At 39.9% G+C, this 18,127-nt stretch overlaps 2 protein-coding genes across 3 annotated transcripts in view; both read left to right on the top strand.

Moving 5' to 3' along the window:
- The first annotated feature begins 1,740 nt into the window (after positions 1-1,740).
- Positions 1,741-8,503, top strand: exosc2 (exosome component 2). The gene is made up of 9 exons (XM_034192829.1): positions 1,741-1,928; positions 2,632-2,733; positions 4,094-4,139; positions 4,237-4,326; positions 4,486-4,551; positions 4,664-4,732; positions 6,837-7,019; positions 7,248-7,376; positions 8,155-8,503. Exons 1-9 carry the CDS (start codon positions 1,807-1,809, stop codon positions 8,233-8,235), a joined length of 888 nt encoding a protein of 295 aa, XP_034048720.1. The 5' UTR covers positions 1,741-1,806; the 3' UTR covers positions 8,236-8,503.
- A 1,471-nt stretch (positions 8,504-9,974) lies between these two features.
- The window catches only part of abl1 (c-abl oncogene 1, non-receptor tyrosine kinase), a 66,812-nt gene continuing 58,659 nt past the window's right edge, over positions 9,975-18,127 (top strand). For both annotated transcript variants that reach the window (XM_034191643.1, XM_034191642.1), the window contains exons 1-2: positions 9,975-10,473; positions 15,478-15,860. In XM_034191643.1, the coding sequence (XP_034047534.1) occupies positions 15,734-15,860 (127 nt within the window). In that variant the 5' untranslated portion in view covers positions 9,975-10,473; positions 15,478-15,733. The remainder of the gene's footprint in view (positions 10,474-15,477; positions 15,861-18,127) is intronic.

Raw genomic sequence — 18,127 nt, 5'->3', positions numbered from 1 at the left:
TTTCTGCACAGCACTGAAGGACTTCATTCCACCAAACTCTCCATTCTTGAATCCCACTGAAGAATTCTTTTCTGCCTCAAGGTGGAAAGTATATATGACCACAGACCACAAGATCAAATGACATTACTTGCTGTAATGAATATTGCATGTAATGATGTCACAGAAGAAGCATGCTGGGAATGGATAAAACTTCAAGAACATTCTTTCCTCACTGGAAGGAATGTGGATTGTTGGATTGTTGGAGAACTATAAGATATGAAGTATAATTTTGTTGGCCAAATAGAGAGAAACTCCATTTAGTTTAAATCCACTGCTTGTAGCACTGCTATTGTGTGTAAAATTTGTGTTCCGGTTTTATTTTATACCATGCACATTTGTTTACTTTTTCATTTCGACAGTGCACATAAGGACTGTGACGTTTGCCAGTGATATGATCTGACATGACAGTAGGGAGCAGGTTGAGTTGAGCCTGGAGAGGTGGAGATACATAGTAGAGATAAGGGGAAAGAAAGTCGGCATAGCAGCAAGACGGTGTACATGTGCCTGAATGAGAGGTGGGGATATGCACTGGAAAGAAGGGGAATGAAAGTCAGTATTGGAGAAAGACAGAGGACATGTGCCTGAATGAGAGGTGGGGATATGCACTGGAAAGAAGGGGAATGAAAGTCAGTATTGGAGAAAGACAGAGGACATGTGCCTGAATGAGAGGTGGGGATATGCACTGGAAAGAAGGGGAATGAAAGTCGATATAGGAGCTAGATGAAGTACATGTGCCTGAATGAGAGGTGGTGGTACGCACTGAAGAGAAGGGGAATGAAAGTCAGTATTGGAGAAAGACAGAGAACATGTGCCTGAATGAGAGGTGAGGATATGCACTGGAGAGAAGGGGAAGGAAAGTCCATGTAGGACAGAGTGCATGTGCATTAATTACAGGCAACACAATGGAATGCTGTAATTGCAAGAAGTAACTGTCGTCAAGGTGAATGAGTTTCAATACTTGCAGTCAACTGTTCAAAGAAATGGGGTGTGTGAACGAGAGGGGAAGAAGAGAGTGTAGGCAGGGTGGTTGGAGAGCAGTGGCAGGAGGGAATTATGAGAGAAAAGTATCTGTGAAAGGGAAAATTTAGAAGTTTAGAAGATGAAAGTGAGATCAGCTATGTTGTATGGCCTGGAGGTGGTGATGCAGACAAGAAGACAGTTTGACAGCACTGAAGATAACTGTGATTTTCTCCACCTGTACAAAAACCATGCTGTCTAATCAGCATCTTCATATGCCACACCTGTGAGGTGGGATGGATTATCTCAGCAAAGGAGAAGTGCTCACTGACAGATTTTGACAGATTTGTGAACAATATTTGAGAGAAATAGGCTTTTTGTGTATATAGAAAATGTTTTAGATCATTGAGTTCATCTCATAAAAATGGCAGCAAAAACAAAAGTGCTGCGTTTATATTTTTGTTCAGTGTATATTACTGTAAGATTTTTTAAAATTGTTTGAAGAAATTTCATTTCGATAGTGTTCTTTTATTCATTGACAAAAAAATCACTTAATTTTGAATTCTGGCGTTTGACTTTTTAGTTCATCTTAAATAAAACAAAAAGCAAATTATGTTTGAAGAAATGAACTGGGATAGGCTGAGTGAGTGAAATGAACTACAAATTCAGGGGAAAAAACTGTTATAAAACATACCAGAAGGTGGCGGTAAAGCACCCAAGTTGTTTTGCAGCTATCAGAAATGGCGACGTAAATAGGCGTAGAAGTAGAAGTAGAAGAAGAAGAAGAAGAAGCGGTAGTTTGGCGGCAGCATGGCGGCAGACTTGAGATTACCAACTGTTAGAAAACCAGTGTCGATATCATCTTCTGCTTTTGACTCCAAAAATCTCGTTGTCCCAGGCGATGTGATCACGTCAAACACTGGCTTTATGAGGTAGGTACCGAAAGTTTTCACCTTCCCACATTTTGGACATCATAGTGGAGCACACAGCAGTTTGTGACTAAGTTGCCAGACATGGTTTCCATTAGAAATGCAGTTGGTACTGGTTGCACCTGATCACTGGTGAGGAGAAAAAATAATTTTTGGCACTCTTTCACAGAAAGTTGGATGAAGACATAACAGTCATCATCAGGACACACAGCAGTTAATGCTTGGAATTGAAATTATGGCAGTTCTGGTGAAATGCACAAATGACATTACGGGCTTCCGTCACCACCAGTTTGGTGCTTTTCTGTGACCAGTATAGGCAGTATATGCTGGCCAGTGAGCATTGACCCTTTGGGTAATCTGATTTGAGATCACCGTCCTGGAGGGTCAACAAGCATTATATAATCTTGGCTGTTTTCATTCATTCAATGAAAGTTCGTCTTATTGAAGAAAGTGGAAGCAAGCACATCATGAGGTGTGTAGATGGCAGTCCAAATCTAAATATCTCTGTGTAAATGGGTGTTTTCTGCGCGTAAATCCATCAAGACACAGTTTGTTTTTTTGTTTTGTTTTTTATTCTCCTAGTTTAAGCTGCTGTATATATTTCCTATGAAGGATCTGCTGTTGAAGCATAAAGTAAGAACTATGTTGTCCTTATCATAGCTACACCAGCACATTCTTTACCATGTGTTTGATAATTTATCCCCAGGGGTCATGGAACCTATGTTGATGATGAAAAGCTGACTGCTTCTGTCGCTGGAGAGGTGCAGCGAGTAGACAAGCTAATCTGTGTCCGACCTCTTAAAACCAGGTGGGCATGTTATGCCAGTCATGCTTACAACTAGCAAGTGTTGATAAAGTAAGCTTACGTTACAATCAGTTGTGTAAGTATTTGAACTGGCAGAATTTTTGTAATTGTGCTTCTGTACACCATCACAATGGAGTTGAAATGAAACCATCAAGATGTTCTTGTAGTTCAGACTGTCAGCTTTAATTCAAGGGGTTTAACAAACATTGCAATAACCATTTGGGGCTTAAGGCAATTTTTATACACAGTTCTTCTATTTTCAGACCTCATAAGTAATCGGGTAAACTAATTCTAAAACTTATAGTTACTTATAGTTGCAACTCATCATCATTTTTACAGTGTGTTTTCTTTGACAAGTCCGGGGATGGATACATGAACATTTCCTGTTCACTGAAAATGTCTTGGAATAAATTTATATCAGTCATTGTGTAATACAAACACTATAACAATGTGTAATAAGTCTTTCTGGAGTAGGCAGCTCTCAAAAACTGAGTGGAAGTGCACGAAGGAGACTTGGCATGGGAAGCCACCAAGACATCCGTGACAAGGCTTGAAGTTCTAGGTTTCTGTGGCTGTGAGTGGACATACATGTGATTGTGCAGATTTATGGTGGACTGAAGTATTAAGGATTTTAATACAAGAAAACTGATCATATCTAGGCTCACATTTCCCATGTGCCTTATGGCAAACTGCTGCTTAAATTTAATGTCTTATTTGACTGAACCATGCAGTTTTATATCTAGTGATGTAACAGACAAAAGTTGCACGATGCAGTTTCTCCTGTCACAGCTACAGAAGGATATATGCAAAGCCTTCAGAGGTACCACGGGTGTCTTGGTGGCTTCGTTCACTGGCTTCTTTCTTGCAGAGTAACTCAGTTTTTGAGAATTGCGCACGCCACACAAATTTACCATAGTGTCATGCTGTTTGCATTTCTTAATGATTGATGAAAATTAAGTCCAAGATGCATTTAATGGACTTGAAATGTTCTTGTGTCCATCCCCTGTGTTAAAGAAAATTGATGATTTATAAGAACAATAATTCTTATATTTAGTTTGGTCATATTATGGCCTCTGAAAGTGGAGGGACTCTGTGTATGGAAAAAGTCTGTAAGTCTTAAATGGTTGATGCAATATGTTTGTTAGATGCCTTGAATTAAAGCTGAAAATCTAAACTACAAACATCTTGTTTGATTTCATTTTCACTGGTGTCATGTTTACAGGCGCAATTATGAAATGTGTGTCACTGTCCAGCTACTTATGGACCTGACTATGAGTTTATAGCATTCTTATTCTGCTTCGTAGTGGGGAAGTGTTCATAAACTGCAATTATAAACTTGTTTTGTTGCTCGTTTGAAATGTAGATACAACGGTGAGGTTGGGGATGTAGTCGTTGGCCGGATTACAGAGGTACAGTACTGTAGCTGTCGGTATTCCAGAGTGTCAGACATCTCAAAAAGTAAAATTTCAACAATCTTTAAATTCACGATTGTGTCTTGTTATGTAGGTGCAGCAGAAACGGTGGAAGGTGGAGACAAACTCGCGTCTGGACTCTGTTCTGTTGTTGTCCTCTGTCAATTTGCCTGGAGGCGAGCGGGTGAGTTGGCGAAATGCACCCATGTTTCGGTGATACACACATACTGTAGTTTACCTGCAATATGATCTTGAATGTCTTAGAAGTGGATTTTTGTGGGGAAATTTATGGATGGCCAACTCTTGTTTGTTGTGTATCAATATCATTTCATTTTCTTTTCAGAGAAGAAAATCAGTTGAAGACGAGTTCACGATGAGAGAGTACCTTCAGGAAGGCGATCTGATCAGTGTACCCTTTTTCCTCCAATACTATTTTGCTATAACTTTTCAGTCCACTTTTTCAGGCTTGCTGTTTGTCTCTTACATTTCTTGTTTTACTTCTGTTCTCTGCTGCTTATTAGGCAGAGGTGCAGTCTGTCTTTTCAGACGGGGCTTTATCACTTCACATCCGTAACTTAAAGTATGGAAAAGTAAGTAATAACAATGAAACGTGCCCAAAAAAAAAATGTGGTTGTACTTTCAACTTGTGACTCAGTTTGTTTTGGATGACTAGGAGAAGTTTGAATTTGTGCAATACTTACTTGGACACAGTGGACAGTGGCAACAAAGAGCAGCTTTGAAAGGGATGCGCAGCATTTTAAGGATGTTTTGCATAATTCTACCTCTAAAAACAGTTGTTTTTTTTTTTTGTCCAATTCACTTAGGAAAAGAAAATGACTTAAGTGGTATAATCTCATAGCTGTTACATGTCAGAAGGTGCTCGAATGTGAGGTCAGCAAGTTCATGTTTCATTTAAATGGCTAGCATTTGTATTCTGAGTTTACTTTCACACATCTCTCTATACTAAGAAACAAGTGTGTGTGTGTGTGTGTGTGTCCCTCTCCTGTCCAAACGGCACCTCGGGAATTGAACAAAACCTGGCGCACTTATACTTTGACATATGGGGGTGACATAAGTTATTGAGCACCTTTGTTCATAACCAGAACATCACTGAAGTAGCCATTTCCTGTGGCCTGTACAAAGGTGAAGTCGTCCTCCTCCCTCGAATACCATTGATTCCATCATATTTACCTTTCCAGTTCAGAAGGTTTCAGTTTCCTGTCAAGCCATGCTTTGCCATGACCATCAACAAGGCTCAGGGACAGACTCTCAAAGACATTAGTTTTCACATGGCATGTTCTAGGTGGCAGTCTCACGAACTGGAATCCCTGAGAAGGTCTTCCTCTTTGCACCAAATGGACAGACAAGAAACGTGTTGTACCATGAGGTGCTGTAAATGAGCTGGCTCTTCTTGAGGCAGCTTTAGTTGCACCCTATCAGTTGTCTGGAAGTTGAGATAGGTGGGAGGTGACAGCTTTGTTGGAGAAGATGAAGTTTTCAGTATCTGAATCAAACCCACCCCAGGGCAAGCAGGATATATATATATATATATATATATATATATATATATATATATATATATATATATATATATATATATATATATATATATATATATATATATATATATATATATATATATATATATAAACATGGCTATGGGCTAAGGTCCTGTGGAACTTCAAATTCCAGACAGACAAGCAAGCAGCTGCTGAGCTAACCAACCAGACATAGTGATGGTTGACAAAGGAAAGAAAACTGCAGTTGTGATACATGTGGCAATCCCAGATGACACCAACATCAGAAAGAAGGAGCAGGAGAAAATCAAGAAGTGCCAAGGGCTGAAGGAGCAACTGGAACAGATGTGGAAGGTGAAGTCCAATGTGGTCCCAGTGGTAATAGCACAAGGAGCTGTAACCCCCCAAATTAGAAGAATGGCTCCAGCAGAATCCAGGCACAACATCAGAGGTCTCTGTAAAGAAGAGTGCAGTCCTAGGAACAGCTAAGATACTGTGCCAAACCCTCAAACTCCCAGGCCTCTGGTAGAGGACCAGAGCTTGAGGAACACACATACCACCCCTCCCCCCCCAAACCTTTCAGCGTACATGACATGTAACTTTAAATCAGCACATTCTCAGTTTCCACCGTTTATGTGATCACATTATTCCCTGCAACATGCCCAGACATGTCCAGCAGGTGGCAGACAGCCATATCGTGTGTTACAAAAGAAAAACAAACTTGCTTTTTCTAACACACTGGTGCATCAAAGTTCACCAACTTTTAATCAGTTTATCCTCCCGATGTACCCTTTTAAATTTGGAGACAAACAAGACAATTTTACATGTGTTGTTTTTGATTTATATTAATGTGGAAGGGCTGAATGCCTTTCTGTCTGTTCACTGAGTGTGTTTTACAGGGCGCATGCCGAGGAATAAGCAGCCAAAATACAGATGCAAGTGAGAACAGAGCCAAATATTATCTCTTTGGTGGAGATAATAGCGTAGTCATAAAAAAGAGGGGTTAAATCAGTTGTAATGCCCTGAGCTGGAAGCGATTAAAAAGTATTGAAATAATATCCATCAGTGCCAGATGGGTAATTTGTTACTGTGACCCTCTTGAAAAGTGTGTATTTTGCTGAAATTTATTCATGAAATATAATATTATTGCTTGTTTGTCTATTTTTCTCTCCATCAGCTGGGACAGGGGGTGCTGGTTCAGTTTTCCCCTTCACTTATTAAGAGACAGAAGACTCATTTCCACAACCTGCCATGTGGTGCATCCATCATCCTCGGCAATAACGGCTTTGTGTGGCTGTATCCCACGCCGACACAGCAGGAGGAAGAGGACGACACCGGGGGCTTTTACACCAATCTGGAGGTGGGCATGTAACACACACACAAAAACTGAGAATTACACCCATCCTGTTTGAGTGTGAAAGACGTGCATTACTAACATGCAGTTATTAGAAGGTGGAAAAAGAATAAATGGCAAATGTTAGTCTAGTTTGGAGACACCCAATAGTTTTGTGTATCTTGTGTCCAAATTCTGATAAATTCTGTCATCATTTTGAACATATATGTGCGTGATTTGTCTGTGTTCCATCAGCCTGTCGTCCTGTCAGATCGAGAAGTGATTTCACGTTTGAGAAACTGTCTGCTGGCTTTGGCTGCACACAAGGTGCTCCTGTATGACACCAGCATTCTCTACTGCTACGAGTCGTCGCTTCTGCATCAGGTAAGAACCGCTTGGGCCAGATTTGATGTGCTTAGTTGACATTCAGTCTGGTTTGTAAGAGTGTGTGATCATTTTGAAATCATACTGTCTTTTTCCACAAGTGGAAAGCCATATCATCGGCAAAAAAAAATAATGGGCAGCTGAACAAATACCTCTCTTCAACTATTCATTCAGTGCCATCTGCTGGCCATAGTTGAAATCTGGAGCTTCTGTCTTGATATTTGAAAGGATCACATTTCTGAGCTTTGATAGTTTTCATTAATTGGGGATAGATGTTTCTGATCTGTCGTGGTTTGTTTAGGACATTTTTAACATTTCTGCCTGAGATTTATTCTTATTTTCACAAAATCTAAAACAGTAAAAACACAGTTTCTGTTATTTTATTTGTGGCTTAATATATTCTGGTCATTTAGGTTTTATCAATGGCAAATATTGTATTCGGTAGAAGGTTTCAAGGTGGCACACCAGTGTGGACAGCCCCAGTATGTTCCTGATCTGTCGTTATCTTTATGTCAGTTAAATGCAAAATTCAATGTTAACAGAATTATGACAGCAAAATCTGGCCATGTTTTAGCACAATTTATATATAGTCATTAAGATAAGGTATACTTTGCAGTAACTGACAGTGTTTCTAATCCAGTAATTCTGTGCAGCTGTTGCATTAAAGTCATGTCATTTGCTTAATGGTGAATTATTTGTCAGCTCTTGAGTAGATTGATAATATATTTTGGGGATTTGAATTACTGTTAAGTTCTCACTGTGTCTCTTCGTTCTGTAGGTCAAGGACATCTTGAAGCCAGAAGTGATGGAAGAGATTATAATGTTGACACAGCAGAAGCTGGTGGAACAGGAGGGTTAGAGAACTATTGTTCTCCACGTTAAGGAAGCAGAATCACATCAGCAACCAGATTGATCACCTGCCTGGGGCTAAAGTGGCTCATATAAAAATAAATAAAATTTAGCCCATTCTCAATCTGATGGACACTTACAGAGTTTGAAGGGATTGTTGATCATTGGTGATAAAAAGAACATTGTTCTTTAGTTTTTCTTACATTTTCACAGAGGATGATTCTTCATAATGTGTCTTTGTGTACAAACAGTTTTATGTAATAAACTTTCTATTGTTTGTTGTTTCTATTGTTTTCAGTTTTTGACTGTATCCTTGATGAATAATCTGGAAATGAGGGAGATTACAAAAGATTTGTATATATTTGTCTTTTAAAAATGTTTGCTACTATTGCATATTGTGTACTTATTGTTCAATTTCAATTTATTTTCATTTATATAGCGCGAAATCACAACAGAGTTGCCTCAAAGCGATTCACACAGGTACGGTCTAACCTTACTAACCCCCAGAGCAACAGTGGTAAGGAAAAACTCCCTCTGAGGAAGAAATCTCAAGCAGACCAGACTCAAAGGGGTGACCCTCTGCTTGGGCCATGCTACAAAACATAAATTACAGAACAGTTCACAGAACAATTCACAGACACGGATACAAGAAATGCTATTGGCGCACAGGACAGGAGGATCGCCAACACGAACACAACTCCCATCTCTGGATGGGAAATATAGTAAACTAAAGTCACAAATTAAAATGGTACTGTCATTTATTGTCCTATAGTAGCACATAAATGTTTGGATCTGCAAGTACAATAGAGATTTAAGACACAAACACTCAAAGTATTCTAATTTGACAAACTTGCATTTATTTACAATACTTGTGAGTTACAGAGCAGAGACTGGAGTAACCTAAACAGAACATTAAAAAGAAAAATTTTCCAATGAGATGATTCCAGTGCAGTTAAAATTTTGACATTCAATGATTGTGCTTCGCTGTTTTCAATTGCTTTTACTTCCAAGGATTCAAATGATGCAGAATAATTGCTCAATTTTGTGAGGGACAGTGGATATATTTTTGAAAAATATCCAAATTTTCTATTGTCATAATTTAAGACAGCTGAATCCAAAATTAGACATTTGATTACAAAATGTGAGATCAACTTTGAGTATAAAAACAAAGTAAAAAAATTACATGCAAGATAAATGTCTGACTTTGCCATATTGTTAAAAAAATAAATAAAATACATGGAGTAAAATTGATGTCAAGATAATTATAGTCAAAAATGTCTCATTCTTGCAGAAGTGTAACGTTCACCTATTTCAAAAACTTTTTTGAATTAATTGGGTTATAAACTCATTAATTCAGAAAAAAGGGCTGCCCCCCTCCCCAATCTGGTGAATGCGTTCACACGGGGCGGTGTGTGTGTGTGACATAACATCAGTCATTTGACTACAAAGTCAAATTTTACTTGCAGCAGGATAGCGCCAAAAACTGACGTCATAAACAAAAGTAAAACTTTTAACTTCTGAAAATGGGAAAATATAACTTAATCCCAAATACTTGACTGTCATGATTTTGTTTTATAAAATGTTTGGTGTGAAATTTTTCAGCACCCACCCCATTTTGTACGGTAAAATTCCAATTTGTTATTCAAAAAAAAAAAAAAAAAAATTCTTCTGCACAGTTCCAACTCGCTTTCGTGCCATGTACTAGCCCACGCACGTACGGTGACGTCACACGTCGCCCCACCCACATATTTCTGTATACCACCTTGCGTATGGAAGTATGGCGTCCCAGCCGCAGAGCTACTACTCGGCCAAAGTTTACTGCTGAGCGTTTTCACGTGAGAGCGATGAATAACTACGCGAACCGAGGGGTCGCTAACGAAGTGCTCGGCGCCTCCAAACACGGGAAAGGGCTTGTTGCAGGAAGCGTCGTCGGTCTGTGGCTGACGGAGTTTCCTCGGTTGAAGTGCGGGTACCACAGGGGAAGAAACTCCGCAAGACGGCAAGAGTGGACGCGGAAGTTTGAAACTAATTGAACGCTCTCGATTGGGAAGAATAAGTTGACAAAGCATTAAGTTATGCGGCCAGACGTCTTTTGGTGACTGATTAAAAGTGCAGTGTTTACCACCACCACCGGCGTGTTAGCGGTCTGTCAGAACCAACTGTTGACTTGTCGATGTGCCCAAGGCTAACGTTAGCCTCCATGGCTACCTGCAGCCAACTAACCAGAAAAAGAAATGTTTCTGTGACTGTAAGTTCCTTATTCACACATTTACTCTGCAAACTTGAAATTTTGGTCTCTGTTTGGGATAGTTAATCTCCCTTCTTCAGTGTGGTGGAGCACTTAAAGAGGTCAAAATTGCATGAATTTAGTTTTTATGTATTTTTTTTATAAACATGGTGGTAGGTTTTATGGTAAGCAGCACAAACCCCCAGTGTTCTCTGACTGTACATAAGTTATTTTCCTGACCTGCTGCATGCAAACTTGTCTGAATAAGGTATTATGCATATGCAACATTGGTCTCAGATGTCTGAATGCTGACATGCTCCTTTCCACTCAAAACACCAGGCACATACTTAGATAGAAACAGAAAATTACTTGAGTGCTAAAAAAACAGAAGGCCATTGTTATTGATGCATATACCATATGCAAACCACAAATTGGCTTTAATACAGCACACATTATTTAAACTACCCAGTGTTATGATTTGTGCACAACCCGAACTTGAAATTTGTCGCTTGCCTCCTGTACACTTTTGATGCCATGGTTTCCCTCTTTATCTCGCAGTAATCGCAGTGATTTCTTATTGGATACCATATGAAGTGGTGGAATACGGTGTATCAGTAGCGACTTCAAAAACAGAATGCATCACATCAAGGGTGTATGTTCTGTGCCAACTGGGACAAACTCAGATTCACTTATTTATTTATTCTCGAAGCTGGCTGCCATTTCTAGAAGGGTGCTATATGCTCATGGTATCAGAATGAGGATCTAAATAAAGGGGAGGTGATGGTCTAGTGGTTAAGCATTGGATTTAAGACCAGAAGATCCTTGGTTCAAACTCCAGCCAGACCAGACAATTACTAAAGGCCCTTGGGCAATAGTGCTGCATATAACAGAATATTTACAGAGGAGTCCTGCAAACGGACATAGAAGCACCAAATACGGCACAAATACTCCTTGGACATTACTCTTTTCAAAAACCGATTGGCCACTTGAATTTTCAATAGGCAGCCAGCCAGGTAGGGGTCAATTGAAGAATTACACAGGAGTCATAATTAAAAGATGTTCCAATCATATTGAAAACTATACCACATTATTTGTCTTATCATAAATATTCCAAAAAGGTATAGTTTGGAGTATCTGTGACTGAATGTGATGGAGTTATGGTTTAAAAACAGCAAGAATAGTGACAAAGGTCAGTGTCAGTTTGTACAGGGTCAAAAGTTAAGGTTGGTCTAACTTTGGTAAAAAGTAATGCACATTATTGGTTGAGGTAATAGGGTTTTTAAAAGGAGTAGTTTGCACCATGTGTCATGCATAGTTATCACATTACATGATAACATATGTTACATGTCATAGAATCCGATAGACATTGTTATTGTTTGACCTTTACTTTGCAGACCAAGCATTCAACACAGTCAGAACTATTCCATTTAATATTGTTGATGCATCTCTGTGTGAACTTTCACAATATCCTTGTGTAGTCTTTAGTATTCAAGTTTCTTGATCTAGTGTTTCAAATTAGGTTGTTGTTGTTGTTGTTTTTTTTTTTTTTGTTGAAAATAGGAAAGTGAGTAGGAAATAATCACTTTTTCATAAGCATGGTGCCCTGCAGAAGGAGGAACATATTATTATTATTATTATTAACTGCATTACAATAGCACTTTTTTCCATCTGAAGCAGATGCTCAAAGCATTTTACAGTGATGCCTCACATTCACCCATTCATGCACGCAATCACATACTGATGTTGGTATGCGCAGCTGTACACCTGCAGGGATTAAGGTTCTTGCCCAAGGGCCCTTAGTGATTTTTCAATCTAACAAGGATGTGAACCGAGGATTCTCTGATCTCAAGCCTACCTTATTAACCCACAGACCAGGGATCACAAACCCTGTTCTTGGAGAGCACCTGCCCTGTGTGTTTCCACATCTACCTACTCAAGTCACACCTGATTTTTTTTTTTTTTTTTAATTGGTGTCTTCCAACTTTTGATTGCCTGAGAACACCCGATAGAGTTAATTACCTGGGAGTGGAACATGGAGCGTTAGAAAACATGCAGGGCAGGTGCGATCCAGGAACACAGTTGGTGACCCCTGCCGTAGACCATCACCTTCTGTTGTTGTAGGTACACCACAATTATGTTCAAAATTTGTTGCCAAGCAGCATTCTGTTAAAACATAAGACCAGTGATATCAAAGTGGTGATCAAAGGGTTGGATGTGACTCACAAACCGGAAGATTACAACCTGTAGCATGCCTGATCATTAATAATGGTGTAGTAGTCGCTTTTGATGTCTTAACATTGAAGTTATAAGAAAGTGTGTGTGTGTGTGTGGGTGTGTGAGTGGGGTGGGGGGGGTCTACAGTTTTGTTACTATTCAAATATAGATAAACAGTCATATACCCAATATGATCAAAATTTACATAGTCTGTAAACCGTTTAGGATTTTGACCCACATTAGTGAAGATGCAGTGACAAGACACAACGCATTTTCTGTTCCAGAGTCAAAGATGTTGAATTGTTCTTGTTTTGTCAAAATGACAGCGGGAAGACTAAAGTTCCCGTCACACATAGTAAGAATGTGCCAGAGCCATGCTCGACGCAGCAAATATTGCCATAATCCGACACAGTCGGGAGGAAAAGAGGCATGGCCAGCTCTGCCAGAAGGCAGACAGACTGCCTCGTCCACACCTGTCAGATCGCATCCAAGACATGTAGATGACACAGACTGCTGTCAGATGGGCATAAAAGGCGCTGTAGACTGCCTGATCTCCAAATTTCTGGATGGCAAACACAGACCGGAGCGCTGTGTTCCTTCCTTTGCACAGGACCTGTACTGGACATCAAAGAACAACCAACGTATGGACCGGACTCGCGCCATCCCTGCGGTCACCCACTCCCATTCAGTCACTCCTTCACTCTTCCTCTTTTCTCCAGAATCACTGACCTCGCATGCATGTGTGTGCTGACATTAGGAAATGACCGGTCAGTGTGTGATGTGTGTGTGTTTTCATAATAAGCCGCTACGTGTGCGCGTGTGTGCTCAGCTGTCAGTGGACAGTTTTACTGCCAGCTAAACTTTGCTGCGAACCTTTGCTGACAGTCAAAGGACACCTTTGCTTTAAAAAGTTTGCAGTGAGCTTTCCCACTATATTTGTGGCAGCAAACTTTATTTGCTCCCCCCCACAACACAACTTTACATGGTGATTTCTGGTTGGATTATTCCATGAGATTTATGTTTGGGGTCGTTTCCAGCATTCCACCACAGGCTGTGTGGTCCTGGCTCCTGGCGCACTGTGCTGCGAAATGCTCCTGGAGGTGAGATTCATGTTTCATATGTTGTCATGGCGAAACAGTTCCATGTCATATGTCCAACAGAATTAAATGTGATCAACTAATAATTTGTTTTACAGTGGTGAGATCTGTTCAGCTCTGAGCCTCTGACGTGAGGTGTGACAGCGTGCGCAACTGCCCGCCAGCCGCTGTGGTGTCACGGATCTGATGGGCACAATATTTCACATTATTTATGTCGCTCATGGGGAAAAATATTATCTGTACTGTAAGGTCTATTACAGATACAACAGCCTGTCCACATCTGTAGCGCCGTGCGCTGTGCGACACATTGACCCGCAGTGGACACAGTGCTTTTGGTTTGTTTGCGCTGTGTTCACATCGCCTGCACATGGATGGCTGCGTGCCGCATACATATCAACGATCAACAGTTCCTTTGCACGCCCGGGGGGGAGGGAGAGCAGTGGAGCTGGACATTATAAGTGGATGAGTGGCATGTGCAGGTCATGCTGGCAGGCTTTGCCATTCCCAGTCCATCTTGAGGTTTCCTCATCCGCACTCAGATCGTTTCGGATCCCGTTTATGCCGCCTTCAGAATATGTAAATTGCAGTCAGATGGCGTTCAGACCGCAGCTGTATAGGTGTCCCATCTTGACCACGCCCGGAGAGTTTTGAACATGTGCGTCACACTCACGGCCGCCGGCCGATTTTGATCAACTGTGTGGACTTCCGCAGATGGCTGTCAGAATGTTTTGGAACTGAAATCCGACACTTTTCAGATTTGCGCCAATTTATGTGACACCATTCTGTGTGATTCCGGCTGTGATGGGGTTTTAATAACCTAACACACCTTTGTTAAACTAAAAATGTATTTTTTTCCCAGTTGAAAGTAGGAAATTCCAAGTTGCAGGAAAAATGTGGAACCTGCATGCACATGCTTCCTTTATGTCGCCTGCGAGATCTCACAAAGTGAATTCGCATTAGCTGCAGAATCTCCCTCCCCCCCTTCCCACAAATAAATACAAACAGTAAAACAGTAAAATGAACTATAATTTTGCAATGTACCACAGACGTTAAGGTACTTTCTAATTACATTTCACATGTAAATTTTGTAGTTTTTTTTTTTTTTTTTTTGGAAGATTGTAAGGGAACTAAAGCTATAAATACAGCTATGTGATGATTTTCATTTAGTGCTGTATAGCTGTATATGCTCGGAAGATTGACGCATTTACTGGTGATTGCCTCAAACACTGCGCTTTTTTTTTTTTTCTTTTTTTTTTAAGTTTTTTTTTTTAAGTTTTTTTTCAGTCATGTGCCTTTCTTGGACACAGTGTGGGAGTGGGTATGATAAAGGAAATGTGCCTTGCTCAGAGACTCTAGAAGCAGAAGCTTCCCTTTTTTTATTCTCTTTGCCGCATCGCTTGTTAAGAACTGCTCATATGTTCGGTGGTTATGGTGAAATGTGTTCATTGTGTCTGGAAGTTCAGAACCTGCGTAACTTGAGTTTCAGAGCTATGATTTTTAAACCTGTAACAAGGAAGATTCTCTAACTACAGTAAGTTGTTGCTTATGTTTAGAAACTGGTACTATAATAATTTTGAGAATGCTATACCGATTATCTGTTGCAGTCAAGATTAAAAAGTGTTTTTTTGTAAGTCTCCTTGAATGTAGAGTTTCTTTTTTAAACGCATTTCCTTTAAGGACCTCTGCAGTGATTCTCGATTGTTTCACCCCCCAGATTCTGGTGAAATGCTGTTCCTTGACCACTGAGGTGCTCACGTTCTATTAATGTACAATAAAGACAGACCTATTGGAGTAATAGGGAGATACAGAATTGGCCCACATCTTCCGTACTCCAGCAGAGGATAAACGGAGACAGGGAGACGGGCTCCTGTGTTCAGCCAATCCCATCAGCACCTGGTGGTCAACTGTTTGACGGTGAGCCACTGAGTCCAGCTTTGCCAGTCCAGGCTGCGGCCTGGCATCCTGCCCTTATGGGGCAGCAGCCGGGGAAGTTTATAGGGGAACAGAGGAGACCCAGTCTACAAGCCTTCATTAAGAGTGGAAAGAAGGAGTCTTCACGCCATGGGACCCAGCACTGTAATGTTTTTGCTGTGCACGGTAAGAACAAATATTTATACAATTGTTTGTAAGGTAATTGTCTGTCTGTCCATCTATGTCAAAATGTTATTAATCAAATGTGTGGGATGTTTGCTCAGCTTTTAGTACATAGCCATAAAGGCTTGTCATTCATAGAAAGCAGCTGCCTTGTCCTGTTTCCAGCAAAACCTGTAAAAACCAGTGGTGACATCAGCAGTTACTTCAGCCCTCTTGTGTACTCTCTTGCTCTTTCTGTGTTGTTGCTTTTGGTTGCTGGAGCTTTTATTTTTTTAGCCTAATATAAAGCAACACCTTATGTATAAGAACTAGTTAACCACCATACATGCATCACAGTGTGTCTGTCTAAAGAATCCAGATGAACTATATTAAAATTTATGAAATTATATATATTTTTTTAAATGTTTGGTGAAAAGAACTAAATTGACAAAGAAAAGTTTCACTATGCCCAGTATCTCCAATCACAGCCACTGAGACCTAGAACTCCTTCATAGTTTTTACTGGTGTCTTGGTGGCTTTCCTCACAAATCTCTTCCTTGCACTGTCATTCAGTTTTTGAGAACTGCCTGCACTAAACAGACTTAACAGAGAACCATACTGTTTGTTTCTTAACTAGAGCACAGCTGATAGAGCGCAAACCTCCACAAACTCTAGTTTCCAATTCCACAAGTTTGTACCTTGAAAAAAAATCTAGCTCAAACCCCTGTTAGAAGTGGCTTTTCATAAACTAAATTAAATGTGATCAAATGTCAGGAGTATGTATTAGTTCATGCACTTGAATCAAAGGTTTTTTTGTGGTGTTGTCAGGTTTTTTGTGTTGTTTTTTCTTCAACTTTTTCGGTTTCTCAAATCTTTTTCAGATAATTTTCACAGAACATTGGTTATCTCTGCTATGCACAATCTGTCATTGCTTTTTGGCACATGGTTTCTGACTGCTAACTAGAAGATAGACAAAATTGGAACCTCCACTCAATTTTGGTGGTGTAGAAAAATCCATAACAGAAAAATGAGTGATTGAGGCACTTTTGATTGAGATATAATGCAAAATGTACACCAAATGGACTTTTCAATGTTAAATTGAAAAGTCCGCAAAATCCACAGTCTGGATCAGATCCAGATCAAACAATGTCAGGTGATAGTGTGTGCTAGTCTGCACCTCACTTTCAAATATGTGGGTGATTGGGGCATGTTTGATTAAGATATGATGTAAAATATACATAAAGTTTTCAATGTTAAATTTAAATGGTGACAAAATCTGTAATCCGGTGTCACAACAAGATGAAATCCATCGAGAGGATATCCACCACGCAACTGCACGCATGCACAGTTCTCTCTACCCTGGGCTTTAACTGTTCCCCCTCGTCGAGTGTATCTACCTGTCTTTACCGTGCAACTGCGCATGCGCAGCTTCCCATCACGATGAGCTCCCCGTCATCTAATGACAATATTCTGCTTTAAAGACAGCATGTGTACATGCATGTGTTTACTTTTTTAAATTGAAAAGACACATTACTGTATTTTTATGTAAAGACAAAAATTACACGGTTTTTCTACTTTTCTTCGGTGGCTGAGCGCAACTCGACGGGTGAGGTGGGCATGCGCAGTTGCGCAGTGGAGCTCATTTCGATGAGACATGGTCACCCGTTGAGATGAGCTCCACTATAGAAGAAAACCCATGTAAGTTTTGTCTTTACATACAAATACAGTAATAAGTGTCTTTTCAATTTAAAAAAGTCAAGACTTGCATGTACACTCTGTCTTTAAAGCAAAATATTGTCGTTAGATGGTGCGGAGCTCAACTCAGCACACGTAACCTGTTGATTTGCGCTATGGGGATATCAACTTGACGGGGCAGCTCATCTCGACAGAACTTTCAGTCGATAAAGGATACCGTCCTACATGATACTCTCAAATTTGAAAGTAATTTGATCTTTTTTGAAAATTCCTTAAATGTTAAAGGATAGGGATTCTTCCAATTGTTCAAGTTTTTTTGACTTTGTCCTTTGACTTATGACCTTGAAAATTTAATCAGTTCTTGCCAATCAAGATATGAATCCTCTGTAAAAATGTCATAATGATATATGAAAAATTGTGGGTTACAGGCTGTTCACAAACAAACAAATGGGCAAAAACATTACCTCCGCCCAACTTCATTGGCGGAGGTAATGATTGACAAACAGTATAACTTTATATAAGATTGTCATTATTTCAGACACACAAAAGATGAAGCTATAAAAGTCTTAAGTGATTTTTTGCAATCAAGCAAGACA

The sequence above is a fragment of the Thalassophryne amazonica genome, chromosome 17 (genome assembly GCF_902500255.1).
Source record: "Thalassophryne amazonica chromosome 17, fThaAma1.1, whole genome shotgun sequence".
NCBI classification, from domain to species: domain Eukaryota; kingdom Metazoa; phylum Chordata; class Actinopteri; order Batrachoidiformes; family Batrachoididae; genus Thalassophryne; species Thalassophryne amazonica.
Note: the sequence above shows the minus strand (reverse complement) of the source record. Positions and strands in the feature narration are given on the sequence as shown.